Source organism: Phasianus colchicus, chromosome 9 (assembly GCF_987193195.1).
Source record: "Phasianus colchicus chromosome 9, bPhaCol1.hap1.1, whole genome shotgun sequence".
NCBI classification, from domain to species: domain Eukaryota; kingdom Metazoa; phylum Chordata; class Aves; order Galliformes; family Phasianidae; genus Phasianus; species Phasianus colchicus.
In genome coordinates this window covers 29,948,786-29,965,469 of record NC_143444.1, presented here as the reverse complement: position 1 = coordinate 29,965,469, position 16,684 = coordinate 29,948,786, and the positions used below count along the sequence as shown (strand labels likewise).

The 16,684-nt window shown below is 44.9% G+C and overlaps 1 protein-coding gene across 10 annotated transcripts in view; it reads right to left on the bottom strand.

Annotated features, from left to right (window-relative positions):
- Positions 1-12,564: 12,564 nt before the first annotated feature.
- The window catches only part of NFIA (nuclear factor I A), a 231,420-nt gene continuing 227,300 nt past the window's right edge, over positions 12,565-16,684 (bottom strand). For all 10 annotated transcript variants that reach the window (XM_090146780.1, XM_031603416.2, XM_031603459.2 and 7 more), the window contains one exon: positions 12,565-12,802. In XM_090146780.1, coding sequence (XP_090002906.1) covers positions 12,726-12,802 — 77 coding nt within the window. In that variant the 3' untranslated portion in view covers positions 12,565-12,725. The remainder of the gene's footprint in view (positions 12,803-16,684) is intronic.

Genomic DNA, 16,684 nt, shown 5'->3' with positions numbered 1-16,684 from the left:
ATCTGGAGAGGTGGGCCAAAGGAGTCCAATGAGGCCAAGTGCAAGGTGCTGCACCTTGGTTGGGGCAATCCCAAGCACAAATGCAGGCTGGGTGATGAGTGGATTGAGAGTTGCACTGAGGAGAAGCCCCGAGGGCCTGGAGGAGGCCACAAGGATGACCAGAGGGCTGGCGGTGTGGAGACAGGCTGAGGGAGGTGTGGTGTTCAGCCAGAAGACAGATCTGGGGAGCCCTCACTGTTGCAGCACCTAAAGGTGCCTTCACCTTTAAAAGTTGCCGACAGAAAAGTTGAAGGGGGCACTTTGTCGGTGAGTTTGGGACAAGAGTATAAGGGTAAAATAAAAGGATAGATTTAGATCAGATGCCAGGAAGAAATTCTTCCCCATGAGGGCAGTGAGGCCCAGGCGCTGCTGCCCTGAGCAATGTGGGTTCCCCGTTTGTGGCAGTGCCCAAGGCCACGGATGGGGCTTTGGGCACCTGAGCCCATGGCAGGGGGTGGGACTGAGTGGGTTTTACAATCTCTTCTGACCCAAACCAGTCTGTGGTTTTAGGGTTCTGGAGCCCCAGCGGATACGGGGCAGTTGTCCAAAGGCAGTCAGACTAGGTGCTGAACTTGGGGTGTTCTTTGGCCCCACAGTGCTGTGGTTGGAGGAGCAGTGCCCTGCACTCAGGCCTGCATGGTGAAGCACGGCCAGGACGCTTTGAGCCCTGCAGATCTGCTCAACGATCGCTTGAAGCAGCGCAAGCCCTTCTTCAGAGCCCGCTTCGCGTCCTGACGAAGAAATAAAATAAACATTTGGTAACACACGCAGCATATGGTTATTGTTTGCTGCAAGGACAGGGGAAAACATTACTCCACAACGTGGCAAAAAGGCTGCAGCTGCAATATCACATTACAGCGCTGTGCTTTATTCAATAAGGGCCGGGGCTGTGTGGCGGAGCTCCCCCCAGGGCGGTCGGGGGCCCCGGGCCGCCGTGCTGCGGCAGCGGGCATGTGCCGTTCGTTAGCGCCGGAATCTGGTTTCAATTCGGTCGCTTCAGATTGTATTTTCACAGTGACTCATTAGTCACCCAATGTTGACAAGCAGTTGTAAGGGTGCCATCTCCCTCATTGTTTATAGGCAAGTGCAGCGCCCAAAATGATTTATTTGGGCTTTAATTAAAATTTGCGGAGAGAGCAGTGATTTTTAGCAGCGCCGTTTCTAATTTGTGGTCTCGGGGAAAGGGAAAAAATAAAAAATAGAAATCAATAACCTCGCTCCATTGGTGTGCTCATTGTCACCTGGGGCACCGGGAGGCCCTGGAACCCCCGCAGGGCACCGGGATGAGTCCAGCGCTGCCCAGCGGTAGGGCTGGCACTGCGACCCTGGGGCACTGCACACCTCTGGGGCAAGGAAACCGGGCAAAAATGGGAACGTGGGGCTTTGCTTTGTGGCGAGGCCAACCTCTGTGATGGCGCCTGCAAGCAGCAAAGCAATAGATGTTGCCATTAACTTATTTATGACTCCGAGAACAAAGCAGAGGAAGGACCAGTGGCTGCAGCTGGCAAAGTTTTGGTTCACTGCTGAGTGCCTGTGCCCATCCCCGAAGTGCCCCGTGTGCTGTTCTGGAGGGACACCTCCGTGCTCCATGTGGCACCAGATGTGTTTCTGCAAATCACAATAATGTTCTCCCTGTACTATGAAAGTTAGGAGTCTTTTTCAGTCTAATACCAGGGCTCAGAGAAATCTCTGCTATTACCTGATGTAAATATATATTAATTAAAGCACTTTGGAAATGCAGAGTATTGACCTAACAGGCCATAATGGCTCTTCTTGAGCAATTATAATTTATCATCCCAATGCATGTTTAGGGAGCTGGTTTTCAGGAGGTGTGTTATTGACCTGCTGCTCCTGGTGGTTTCCTCCTGCTGCATGAACCTTTCCGCGGTGTGGGGCAGCCATGCGGATGTTTGTGTCCTTCCCCCATCCTGGGAAACAACTGGGGTCCGGGTGGGTGTTTATAATGAAGATAACAAATGTGATTCGATGCATCCTGCCCCCACCTTGCCCATGGCGAGGGTTGGAAGAGGATGGACCTTGAGTTCCCTTCCAACCCAAACTTTCTAAGATTCTGTCAAGCACAGGAAGGGACAAAACCCACCCTCCTGCTGCCAAAAACAGAGTTTGAGGATGAACAGGAAGGTGTTCAGAAGGTGAAGAGGGCATTTCCACAGCTGGGCTTAGGAGGTCCCATCCCCATCAGTGGCAGAGGCTTCACCCAACACTGGGGACCAGAGGCTTTTCCACCTGCTGGAACAAGAGCTTTGACACCATGATGAGGAGAACCAAAGCACATTGTTGGCTTTTGAGTGATTTAAGGTCAAAGAAGCCACAGCCAAGAGCCTCCCACCTGCTCTGGGCCACAGAGAAACATGGGCTGAGCCTGCTGCTTCCTTCCCACCAGGGACACCGGGAGCAAAATATTTATCTGTAAAAGAAAAACTTTGTGCTTTCCAGTGGTGGAAACCCTTCTCAAATAAAGCACCCATCTCCTGGGACTTACACCTTCTAATTTAATTTTCCCCTAAATCAAACAGTGTATTAATCCCCAATAGAAAACATGTTCCAGTTGCACAAACAATATTTAAATGGTATAATAGGGACATCTTTTATAAATACTTCTAACAAATCCTGAAAAAAATGAGTGTGTGGGCTATAATTAATAGAAATGCCAAGTGCCAGCTAACCAGGAAAACTCCAACATCATAAATCTGTCCCGAGCTTTCTCACACATGCTGATGGATGGGTACTCAGAGCTTAAATATTTAACAATCAATAATTCAAATACCTTTCCTACCCTATTAAATTTGTCACGTTTATAAATAAATGCAATATTTAGCTGAATTTTCTGTAAAACTCATGCGTCTCCCCTCAGTAGCAGAATGTACCATTTTGGAAGACGGGCGCATTGTTGTGTGCCTGCAGAGCACAGTGCCCAGGGAGATGTGCAGCACTGCTCACCCTCCTGCCCAGAGCCAGGTGCCACCACCTAAATTCCCATCCACTGCATCCCAGAGTTGTGCCATTGGCCGTCTTGCATCCTCTCCCCACAGCACACAGGGGTTGAGCGCATTTTGGAGTATTTCCCATCCCATTGGTCATAGCTTTTTGCACATACCAGCCCAATTAACAAGGGGGGAAAAAAAAGGACATCGGGTTAAGAAATTTCTGTAGGGTAATAATGAACAATAGGGAAAAAGATTAAACCCCATATAACAAAATAGTTGGCTGCGTCTCCATTCTAATAGGTTTGGATAATGCAATATGCAGGCAGGTAGGATGTCGTATGAATCACATTTATAGGAACATTTTCCAATTTCTTTGCTGCCTAAGGCAGGGAGTTGCCATTCATTTCTCACAGATTAATATTTCTTTGTCAAAAGAGGTGGGTTATGGTGGGTGCTCGAGTGGTTTGTGTCCCAAGTGAGCGCGGTTTGTGCCGGTTTGTGCTGTGAGCGCCGTGAGTTTTGCTCCTTGGTTGTGCCCCAGTGGCTGCATGCAGCCCAGGACCAGGCCCAGCACAAGTGATTGTAAGCAGAAGGTGCAGGCAATTCCTGAGAAAGGAGTGGGCTTGGGTTCGGCCTGGATCGCAGTGCTGATTTGCCTCTACCTCTTGGAAGGGAAGAGAAGGATGGGAACAAATGTGAAGGTCCAGTGTTGGTAAGCACAAGGCCATTCCTAGGCCAAAAATAATAACAAAAACATTGCATGTTGCTAATTTGCAGCCCACCTCCCTACTTCCAAGGTGTGGGGAGTTGAGGATGACTGCATGGTTTATCTGGGAGCAGCTGGGCTCTAAACCCAGGGACCGAGAGAACCAGCACAGCAATTATGGAGAACCCGTGGTGGTTTCTGTTCCCTGAGCACCTGCTGCTCCTGCAGAGCACCAGAGCCTTCTCAGATGTCCCACATTTAAAGTAAGGATGTAAAGTACCAGTAAAGCTGCCCACGCACAAGGGAGGTGTGGGGCACTGAGGGCCCTGGGCCCTGCGCCGTGGGAGCGCGCGTCGCCATTGCATAAATCTCAGTCGCAAATTTATTGCCATAATTTATCAGCTCATGTTGCTGAATGGCCAAGTAGTTAATTTTGAAATGAAGTGGTGCTATTTTCATTAATACCCTTGTGCTAACTACCTATCAAAACACTCGGAGGCAATTAATACCATGTTGCTGAAGGACCGAACCAATAAATATTCCCAGTCTCAGCTTGTTTGCGGCAGATGAAAGGCATAGACGATCCCACTGCTGTGCTCACACCCCCCAGCCTCTCCTCTTCCATACCATAGGGAACTCTTACATTTAAGGAAGAGATGCAGTAGTCAGATTTGCCATCAACGTTAGTTTAAAGGGCTGTTCTTTTGTGGCGTGTAAACAATCCTGTTGGATTAACTTTGCGATAAGTAAGACTGAAAATTTCTGAAGATTATACAACATTGATAACAAAAAAGTTGGGCACAACCTGATTTGGGGAAGGAAAGGTGGAAACACCATATGGATGCTTTCTCACCACCATTCTGTCTGCCTCTGTGCCATGCAGGGGGGAAGAAACACGGGCTGCTGTTTTAGCCAGCTGGAGCTTGAAGCCCTTATTTCTTCCATTAGTGAAAATTCAGATGGTGACAAATAAAACCTCATGTGTATTTGTGGGGTCCCACCCGTGTTGCCCGCAAAGGGTGTGTTTCTCACCATGCCCAGCACGCAACCACATCAAAGACTGAATATAAGGGAAAATTTCTTCTCCAAAGAGCAGTCAGGCACTGGCACAGCTGCCCAGGGTGTGGTGGGCTCACTCCCTACGTTGTTCCAGAGCTGTGTGGATGAGGCACTTGGGGACATCACTTGGGACCACCCGACTCCTTCCTTCAGCCCTGGGATGTGCCTCCTGTCCTAATGCTGCACAGAGCTGCTGGCTGGGACAGGGCCAGAGGCGCAATGAGGGGCACCAAGGGGACCGAAAGGACAGTGACATTAAATCTGTGTGTGGCCCAAACCTCCCATCCTGCTCATGTAGCCCAGACTGAAATCAGGTGGAAGTGTCAGAAAAGAAATACCGGTGCTTTGTGAGCTGCTAGTGTAAGAAAGCACTAATTTTCCCCAAAAGAGAATGGAAGAGCTGCCCAGGGCAGGGCTGTGTGCCCAGGTGCCCCCTTCCCCCGTTCTTGCAGAGCTGGCCATCAGCCCCAGCCCTGCCTTTTAAGCAGAGAATGGGCAGAATTGCTTAAATGCGAGAAATTACTTTCTGCAAATGTTAACTTCTGCACCCATCTTTTAAGGAAAAGGTGTCACGTGGTGGATGACGGCTTCAAAGTGCAGTAAAGAAAACCATTTTCTGCCCAGCACCCACAGAAGCCTTACAGGGAGGTGCCGCGATGGGCAGAGCGCGGCCGCAAGCTGAGCTTTGGGAGCACAGTGACATCCCCCACTCCACTCCACTGCACCCAGAGATACACGCACAATTAATTAATCTCAGTTAATTGTTATGAGGCGCAGCCAGACCCGGGCTCAGTGTCGATGTGTTCCGTGTAAACCCGCAGCCGCGATTCAGGGCCCCAGCCCCGCGTCCGCGCCCGAGCCCTGAGCGAAGGAAATAACAACACGGCTTGGTAGCATTAGCAATTTTTTATTTTCCTTTTTTGTTGCATAGGAAATGCAGTACTTGCTTCCAGTAATTGTATTGTAATGTGAGAAGGTGGTAGCACTAATGGTTGAATACAAGAGTTAAACTAATCCACACCAGCTCAAAAAACCTGCGGAGACTTAGTTGAATAAGAATGGATGCCCACAGTGATTCTCAACCAATTACAATTTTTTTCACAGAACACAGTAAAACTAAAATGGTAACTATGAGAGTCAATACAAGTATACTAGAGGCACGAGGGGCCTGACTCATAAAAAAATGAACACGACATGGTATTAACACGGGTGTCAAGTGAATTTGCAGCAGATCTTTCCCGCGGCCAGTGGAAATTTTAGTGCCCCGGATTGAAAAGTGACACCGAGGGACTCGGCTGGACCAGGCTCAGAAAGCGGCCGGGGCTGGGGCCGAGCTCAGCCATGGGGGAAACCGCGGAGCCGCCCAACATGGGGACTGCTCCTGGGTGGCGTTCCCAAAGCCAGGAATCCTGCAGCCTTTCCCCAAGGGCCGCCCGCAGCGGCGAGGCAGGTGCTAAGCTGGGGACGCTTCCTACCATGCTCCATCTAGAAACTCGTCTTCGTTTTTTCCCCTCATATTAATTTGTGGATGCAGATAAAAGGGGGGATTTCACTGACACAATTGTTTTTGTTCATGCTCGAGCATAGGAGATTAACTAAGTGGAAAATAGTCTTCCCTAAAAAAAAGCGTACAAAGTACAAAAGTTCACATTGTATACAAGTGTTGTCCTTTACGAAGGTTTTCTCTAGAGCTCAGAGGTAGCAATCTAGCGTATTTTTCTGGTACAGACAAAATGTCCCTTGCCATCGAATAGCGTTGTACCACGAAGTGACGGAACCCCGCCAGGGCCAGAGCGCGGCTTCGGGGCCCCACCGCTCTCAGCTCCGTCTCCACATCCACTCCCATGGATTTTGTTCGGAGTTTGGGAGGTGGAGAGGGGAAGGGGAGGGAGAGGAGTGAGAGCTGCATGGGGAGGCCCGGCCGGAGTGCGCTAGGGAGAGAGGGAGCCCCAATTTGGACAAGAAAAGCCCACCAGAGTCCCGTGTTAATAGCAACTGAGCTTTTATGAATCGGGCCCAAAGTTTGTACAGAGTTTGTTTGAAGAAAAATATTGCAACTGTGCATGAAACTAAACAACCACATGAGGTTTTTTTTTTTTTTCTTTTTTTTCTTTTTTTCTTTTTTTTTTTTTTAAAGGGTTTTTCTTCTATATGAGGAAGTCTGGTGTGAAGAAGGGTCAAGCATGGGTACCTGGTTAACTGCTGCCCATTAAGAAATCTCCTGCGAGATGAGCTCCATCTCGTCTGTGGGGGCTTAAAGGACCGTCCCTTTAATTTGAACTTTATGGGATGTTCTTCAGAGCAAGCTCTGCAATTCTTAGGGTAGCTTTTCGAGACAAAAATCTTACCAGGCACGGATTTCTGGTCTCAAACACCATGTCCTGCCCTCTAGGAAAAAAAAAAAAAAAAAAAAAGAAAAAAAAAGAAAAAAAAAGGAAAAAAAAAGAAAAAAAAAGAAAAAAAACCCAAAACACAAGTAATACTGAATTTAAGTAAATGTATACCTCCAAAATACTGAAAACACCCCAAATCAAGAAAAGACAGAATTTGCGTTCTCAGTGAAATATCTTTAAACCTATCTGACAAGAACCAAGTCAGAAAAAAAGACTAACATAACTTTGAGTAATATTCATACAGCTACTAAGCATTATGGAATAGCATGCATTAATATTGTACGGTTATTTTACATCACCTATATCAGAAGGTTCTGACAGACAGCGAAGGCTACCGGTGTAGAAAAATCTTACTTCAGAAGAGCAATATAATACAGATTTCACAGGCACTACATTTTAATATATCAGGTATTATGCTGGTTTTCTTATAATTCTTTCTGTCCTAAAGCTGGCATTATAACAATGACCAAAAAGGCAAGGATCGAAGTAAACGGAAAGTAGATACCAAAGTCGATATATTCTTTTTTTTTTTTTCAGATAGATTAGTGCATAGTTTTCATGCAGATAAACACTGCTATGCATTTACATTGTTGGAAAGCAGAGTGAATTGAGCCCAAGTTGTCACATTTTTGTAAATCATTTTGCCAGCCTGTAATAGCACCATGTAATGGATTTGCATTAAACATTAAATTGATTTCAGAATTGGTGACACAGTATTCACTACAGTTAAGTGCTATGGAATAGCTTCAATGTTACCTGCTATATATCAAAGCAATTTTCATCCCACTGCTTTTTTATTGGAAAAAATAAAAGGAAAATGTACTCGATACTAATTAGACTATTGCGCAGCCTTGGACTTGATGATGGCATAGCTGGGTTTACTGTCAAACAGTAATACATGCATTGACTTCAAGACAAAATTGGCATTGTAAGCTTGATTTAATGAAAATCCTGCCTAGCAGGCAGTGTTAACTTCACAAGACCTGCCTCCGACAGACCTCATGAGGTTGGTTTTGTTGTTTGGTTATTGTTTAGGTGCCATTGAAGCTCTCCTTACATTGTCATGCCGGTTATGGTTTTAATTTTGTTCGATGGAGGCCTTCTACCAAAAAAAAAAAAAAAAAAAAAAAAAAGATATTTCCAGAGACACAATGCAAAGAAGTACGATATTAAACTGACATTCTTAAAAAAAAAAAAATAATAATAATTCACCACAAGGAAAAAAAAAAAACCTGTTTTAGGCTATGTATCTGGGTTTTCTCGTATTTTTGTACAGTAAGTATTTTATAACACTGTTACTACAAAGCTGCAAATATACGGAACAAAGAGAAATAGAGAAAGAAAAAAAAAAAACCAAACAACAACGTTAGAGGGATTTTGCATATTCCTGTGGGCTGACTGAATACTGCGGAGTCAGAGAACTTGGTGGTTCCTTCCCCTGCGACCCTATTTAGGGGGATCACAGCAGAGACAAAGTGTACCATGGCTGCCTAACTTGAAGCCCGTAAGGTTTCATTAAGAAAGGAAGAGGAATAAATAATGGCATCGCTGGGGTGTGCGGCATGATAAAAGCAAGTGCCCTAGTTCAAAAAGAGGAAAAAAAAAGAAAGGAATTAACTGGCAAAGTCAATTCGCGCTAAGCAATTTCTAGGTCTTTCAATTTGGATGGGTGGGTGGGTGGGTGAATGCAGGGCAGAGGATTTGTGCGTCTGACAACTTCTGCAGAGAAGGAGACGGGAGAGGGGGGTGGGGTTGGGAAGAGGGGGTGAAGGGGGGGGGGAAAAAGTTGTTCGCGTGTCCCAGAGCCCACGGATGGACCCCCCGGGGCCGAGGGGCCGCCCGCACGCGGCCTCTGCACCTGCATGGCGGCTCTGCAGCGGGCTGAGCAAAAAGGGGATGGCTCCCCAACCCCGGTGGGCTGATGCCCCTGGCCGCCTCGCTCATGTTTTAAAGCCTTTAAAACATTTCTGTTTTTCTTTTTTCTTTCTTTCTTTCTTTCTTTCTTTTTTTTTTTTTTTTCTCGCCATTCTGCTCAGAATTCCCTAACTTTAGCGTCATCAAACTTAATATGACAAAATACCTTCAAAAATACAGCATACCTGTAATGTCCATTTACAATGGTTCTTCAGTAGCCTATACTTCTCAAGCATAGGAATATGCTATACCATTGAGAGAAGAAAAAATAACTGTATTTAAATACATACAAAAAAAGGAAACGGGAAAGTTTTTAACTTAAATCCAGTTCCCAAAGGAAAAAAAAAAAAAAAAAAAAAAAAAGCAATTCTATGAACGCTGCCTTTATAACGAACAATCAGAAATTCCACTAAGCTAATTTGACAGAAATTTTTCCTCATTTAAACAACATTACAAAAGTCCTGCATTATAAAATAGGGTAGAATAAATCAGTGTAATCAATAAAACTATACAACATACAAATTACATATCTTCTGAGTGGGCAGTTTAATTCTCTCTCTTTGCAGCCATGACTACAACATGCTCACTAAAAACAACTAACTGCCCAAACTATTGCTTAGTTTGTTTTGTTTAAAAAAGGGTGCAATTTTATTGTATGTACAACCAATTTACTGGTAATACCTTGTCTCATAGCAAGGTTCTGACAAAATGTTTGTCTAGGCTTTTTTCCCTTCACTGTGAAGCACTGAAAGCTGCTATTTTTTTTTTAGTGCACATATGTCTTAATAAAGTAATGCCCAGCTAAGTGCTATAGGGAAGGCAAAGGATGCTGGCTAGAGGATGTGATACCATATACTAACAATCACACAATACAATAGAGCAAAATGACTACTCAACCACTTATCAGACACATATGAAAATCCAAAACATTTTATTTTTTTTTTCCTTAAATAGAGAATAACCAGTAAACAATTTTCAGAACTTGGAAGTTTAAAAACGTGCATATAAAAATGGGCATTATATACTTTTATTGAATGTGGATTGATTGCAGTCTGCTAATAAAAATGGGTGTGGGATCTGAAGAAAAAGGAAGTTTTTTTTTCTTTTTTAAGGCTTGCTTGTGAAAGGAACAGTTGTAAAACAAAAATTGCTTGAAGCAGGGTTCAGCTTAGTGCTTCACAGTTTGACTGCTTCTCTAAGAAGAGCCCTTCCTGCATGTGCATTCAAAATCACAAAAGTACAAAGACAAACACCTAAAACACACTGCGTCAAGTGCAGCACCAACTTTGGTCAAATAAAAAAAAAAAAAAAGAAAAGAAAAATTAATAATCGCTAAGCTTTTCTACATGATATAAGCAGGTATTGCATATTTTCATATATCTGGGAAAAAAAAAAAAAAAAACGAAAAAAAAACCAAAACAAAACAAAAGGAAGACTCCAAATAAAATGTAAAATGCAGCAACATCCAAAAATACTGATAATCTAGCATCTACAGATCTCAGAATAGCACTGCCACTGACCATACAGGACAATAAACACTACTCCTATCTGCGGAACAACTAACATCCTATTTAATTCTAGATGTTGAAACTGACAATGGCTGACATAAAAGTCACATTTACAAAAAGTGTCTCCAAATGCTTGACTAGGGAAAAACCCCTTTCAATATAGGAACATGTGCAACAATTCCACAAATAATCGCTATCCAGGGCAAGGCACATTGATATGGAATTTTTTTTGTTTGTTTGTTTCGTGCAAATTAAGAAAACAAAACAAAACATTGTTTCAGGGAAAAGATGAGGAGCAAAGTGTCTTCCCAAGAATTTCAGTTACTTGATTGTATAGGACAGTAGTAGAAACCCTTCTGAAGGGTCGAACAAACATAGTTTAAAGGCAAGTGCCTGGAATAGGGATTACAATATTGTGTCTTAATGCACTCTACTTTACCCTACATTAACTATATAAAAATTAGTTACTAACACTAGAACATGCAGAGACTTTCTCTGATTAGCTGGACTTGCCAACCAGAACGTATATATATGTATAGTATAGGAAACCTTCTTAAAGTTGCATGTGAAGCAAAGGGGTGCTCCGCTGTCTGATAGAAAAAATCACTTGCACTCTTTTTTTTTTTTCTTTTTTTTTCCTTTTTTTTTGTACATAAGATACAGGACGTTTGGGGTCCAAACTTTTTTTTTTTTTTTTTTTTTTTTTCTTTTTCTCTTCTTCTTCAGCAAGTGCCCTCGCTTTGAACTGGCAGAAGTTGTACGATCAGCATTCGTTTCTGTATTGTTTTCTTTGCAGTCCAGAAAATGTACCAGTTCAGGGACACAAAGGTGTTTTAATTTCTGGACCGTTCTCTATTATTCCCAAAGGTGTTTGAGAACTGATAAACCCTATATTGCCGGAAACACGTAAAATTTGTCAGAATTGGCATAATCCATTATAGTGACTTTTAGCTTATAAAATTAACAGATATTATGATTTAATTTTAGTTATGTGCTTTGATAACAGAAAATGATTAATTAGCATTTAATGTAGATAACATATTGTGGTAAAAGCACCATTAGATTTGTTTTTTTTTTTTTTTTAAATTTTCCTTCAGTTTTAAAGGGATACAAGTTCAACAATAAAAAACATAAAAAGCAAAAATAGCTCCCCTTTTTCTTGCAAGGCTGTTTTTTACCCCAATAATTTAGAGTCCCGGGGTGGAAGGACTTGGAAAACAAAAATAGAATTTTCAACAATCTCTATCTTACAAAGATATTTAGCTATCCAATGAAATTGCACTTTACTCAATTCAAAATTCGATTGTTTTGATTGATTCCTGTCAGTTTCTGTCAAAACAGACCAACTTCCCCATTTCTGCGTGAATTTTTGTGTAATTGTTGAAAATTGTTGAAAAATGTTTTTTTTTTTTTCAATGTAAGTGCAGCATTTCAAACTTTTTTTTTCTTTTTTTCTTTTTTTTTTTTTTAAGTGAATAGTAGTAGTTCGATGTTTTAAATCGCTCTGCAATCGAGTGGAAAATAATTGTTGACAATGCTCTTATGGTTTGTGTTACATATCTAAGTGCCGACTGTAAAAAAAAAAAAACAAAACAAAACAAACAAAAAAAAAAACAACCCAAGAACAACAACAACGACAACAACAAAAAAAAAAAACCTGCATTTTTTTTTTTTCCGATATGTTACAGGAAAACATGCTCTATGTCTGTCCGGTAAGTTATATATTGCAGAATTCAGCTACTACAAAAGTTATAGTTTAAGTGTGTTTCATGATTTCTCAAGAAGTCTCACACCTGTATGGGAAAAATCGATGAGGATACTGTCAAACAGTTAGGCTCCATATGGAAAGTGTGTTACAACAGCAAGTTGGTAAGCAGCAGCAGAGGCTAGTTCTACTCAGTGTCACCTAACGCTTACACTACCAATGAAACACTTCAAAAGTTATGAAGCCCAACCATTTCCAGCACCATAGGAGAAATTACAACAGTCCTAAGTTGTTTTTAAAAAAAAAAAAAAAAAAAAAATCTCGAGAAAGTTACGGCCTTTGCCATTCAACCATAACGTTTGCCATTTCCATGTACGAGTTTGCTGTCGGTGTCTGCTCGCCTCCCCTTCCGCCGATGTGAAGTCGCTGCGCTGCGATGCTGCTGCTTCCGTGTTACAGAGGTGGGAAGGGGTCAGGTGGTCTGTCCGGTGCGTGGTGGGAAGCGGAGACTTTTATCCCAGGTACCAGGACTGCAAAGAGAGAAGAGGAGAGCGTCAGCCCCGCCGCGCGCCCGGCTGCTGCGGGAAGGGCTCCGCGCACCGCCGCGATCCTCGGCTGCCAAGGGGGGGCTAATTGAGGCTGTGACGAATCGACCTAATTACAAAGCTTAATTAAAAATACTGTACGAACCAATATATTTTTTTACCAGTGACAATCGCTGGACGGAGCTACAGATGAACGCGGGGGTCATGTCATGTTACAAGTTATCAATCTTTTTAATAGATTATGGCTTGGAGATCCCTCCAGCTCACTTTTGTCTAATCCCCTGAAAAGGCGATACACATTCGCGTCTCGGTGCCATTTATCACCCTGCAGTCGGGGTTTTCTTGGGTATTTAGGCATGTGCCAGCATAAGCATCTGTTGCTTTATACTGCCCTGCTTCAACTGTCTCACTGGAACAGATGCACAGAAACTCAACAACAGGGCTGTTTTCTTGGGAGAAATGTGGATCGCTAGAGAAAAGGAAGGATAAAACAAATCTGGGGGAAAGTGGATCAGCGAAAACGTCCCATATCTCTGGGCATACTCGTGCTTGAAAACAAAACGTGAACTTCAACTAGTAGCTGTTCTTTGGGGAAAGAATCTTTGTTTCCTCCTCTCCTTTCTGAAGGGAAGAAATTCCCTGGGATTTCAGCTCCGCAGAGCACACAGTGCTGTCCATACCCCACCGGCACAGATGCCCTGGAGCACAGGAGCAGTTCTGCTCCCAGCAGGAGGACCGGCGGGGCCGGAGGTTGGGGCAGAAGCCATAGGGTGGGCAGCCTGGCTCGGCCCTTGGGGCAGGCCAAGCCCCGATGAATGCGGGCACTGTTAGGCCCGGGACGTGCAGGGAGATGGCACTTGGCACTGACTGGCTGCAGGAGTACACCAACAGGCAGCGGCTATTTAGGCTGAAGTAAAATAATACAGCCAGAGAGATCCAGGTATTAGAGAGCTGCTGCTGATACCCCGTGTTTTTCTCTGGCTGCCGTAATATATGAGGTGCGTCCGTGCGCACGTACAAACTGACGACAAGTTTTACCAACTTTTTTCTCTGTTCCTTTTCAGTGTCTGACTTGATTGATAGTATAATCAACCCAGAGAGGATTTATTAACATTTACAGAAGACTCTGAGGCAAGTTTCATGTGATACTTTGAGATTATGTGGTCTTGCCATGGAGGTAGGAACCGGTAAAATAAATAGCACGGTCGCAGAAGTTGTCCCGCGTCCAATACACCTCATTAACGAACTCTTCCTTCGCTCACCCTTCTGAACACAAACACGCCGTTCTCATATCGCCTCCATCTATTGCCTACAGATTTTCTATTTAGACTTAAGCAGGCTGTAATTAAGCGAAATAGTTCTCATATGTAAAGTTCATAAACAGAGCGAAGTTCCTGCAGGAGTTACGAGGCGGTGCCAAGTCCCGCTCCGCGCTCCAGGCTGCCGGGTGCCGAGGGCCGCAAGCAATCCCCCATTTGAGGGAGTGCCTCTCGTGATCGGCTCTTGAGCGTGACGGTCTCTGGCCAGGCCAGGAGCTGTGGGAAGGGCCCAGCAGGGAGTAAAGGGGTTAAAACTCAGAGCCGATCATTCAAATCTATATCGCAGATGTCCAATTGGCTCCCGTTGCCGCTGGCCTGGCCACATGGCTCGGCAGCCGGGTGACGGCAGCGGGAGCCGCGCTGGCCTCGCAGGTCCCCCTGACTCCAGCACAGGTTTCAAAAAGAGAGAGCAGGCAGCGAGGCAGGAGCGTGTGCTGTGGGCAGGCCCGGTGCTAGGCCGCGCGCCCATCGCCTCTCCGCTGGTCCGAGCACCGCCGACAGGGGCTGCGTGCCTCCGTCCGTCCATCCGTCTGTCCCGCACGGCCGCGCTCCCCCACGGCCCGGCGCTCCTTCACGCATCTTGCTATTCAGCCTGCGCCTCGCAGACAAGGTTACCCCAGAGCGGCTCTGTAATCCTTCACTGAAATAGGCTTTATTGATTGCTCTGGTCTATTGTTCCCTTTTCAAGTCCCCCAAGTTCAAGTTCATCCTGGTGTTACATCATGTCTCGTTGCTAGCAGCAACCAGACAGCCCCAGACGTGACTATCATTAGCAAGAGCCGCGCTGCGCCCTCCCACCGCCCGCCAGCCGCTCTGACGTAGCAGCCCCGCTGCACACACATTGAAGTATTTATTCTGCCTAATTTATGACCTACACAGCGAGAGAGACCCCCACTCCAAAAACCAACACTGTTGTATATTTAATTAATCTGTCTTTCTCTGGCACTTGGGAAAGTTAGACAAAGGCCTAATTATTGTGTTTCGCTCCCCACACTTTTCTTTTTGGGGTGACTATTTGCATGGGAAAAGAAACGGCGCGGCCCCGCGCGAGTCCCCTCCCTCCAAAACACCTTTTTTTTCCTCCCCTGCCCTATTGACATTTCATGAAATACTTTAGCTGCTTAAGGGAATTAGAAAAAAAAAATCTGATGTGAATGTAACTCCTTCTGAGTCGGTATTCAGTAACACAAATCAACTCATGACATGTTTAAATTTAAATGCTAACCACACACTCGGAGAGTTACTTTAAAGGTTAGTTTTTAATCAATAGAAGTTGCTGACTCCAGAGTTTTTCGCTGCGCAGTGCAGCTCTGGGGCCTTTGTCTCGCGTTAGGCTTTCAAACTTTTTTTTTTCTCGAGATGATTTTAGCAATGATTTGCAGACACAGAGTGCTATTGTGCTCTTGACTAGCAACATGTCAATAAAGGAGTAGAGTTACCATGCACCGGGGTGTCAATATGACTCCTGCAGACACCGCTCGGCCTTAATGCCGATGCAAAACTTAATTAACCCTTACGGGATCAAACCCAACTGCGTGGAGATTTTTTAAACTTCTGTGCAGGGGCTCCGCACCGACTTTACTGAAAAGCTGCTTTTAAAGGAGCCAAACTCCGAGTCCCTCGCAAACAGCTGCACCGCGCTGGCTGTTCCCGCAGCCCGGCTTTGATGAAATGTTTTATGGGCTGAGGCAGCAGAACAGCAAGACAGAGAGTGCATTTACTCATCAGATCCCACCGGCACTGCTCTCAGGATACCGTTTTAATTTAGAGCGTCTCACAGCTGAAACGCACACGCAGAATGATCCTCCTTTTCGACTAATCATTTTAATATTAAGATCTCATATCCCTCTCAAGCCTCCTATACATGTCTAAGTCTTCCCGGATTAGGTCTGAAGAGCTCCATTGTCCCTTTGAAGCACCTGTGAAACTTTCCCGCAAGGGGAGAGGGACCTCGCCGCCTCAATAGGACGCCCGGAAAGTGCACGAAGCGTGGGGCTCTGAGAAGTGTGCACGGTTAGGGGCCCTGGGGGAGGAACACAGCCCAGGTCTGTACACTGGGATCGCTGCCTTCTCTTTTGCCTTCTTGCGGGTGCGAGCGGGGCTCTCCCGCCCAACCCCTTCACGTTCTGTAATCTATCCGTCTGCACCCAGCCAGAGAACAGCGTATTGCCTTTCTTAATTTAAAATCTCCATTTAAATCATGTGCGCTATCGCAATACAGTCAGGATGATACGATCTCCTGGCATTTTCATAAAAGAGACGGTGTTTTATTTCCTCTCTATTTACTTTGCGGTACTGTTCTACCAGTGAGTTCAGAGCTCAGTGAATGTGCTGGAGCTGAGGTTGCCTCTCGGTGCGGGTGCGCACCATCCTGCGGAGCATCCTGCGTCCTTCCCAGCACTCAAGGTGAAACATCAGAAAGAATTCTGCAGTCCGGCACGAGATCGTCGCTTCCCTTTCTCCAGTCAAATGAAGAAGTAATCTCATCAGGTTGAAAAGTGCTGACTAAGGATTTAATAAAGTGCCTGCAGATGTGTGTCATCTCTAA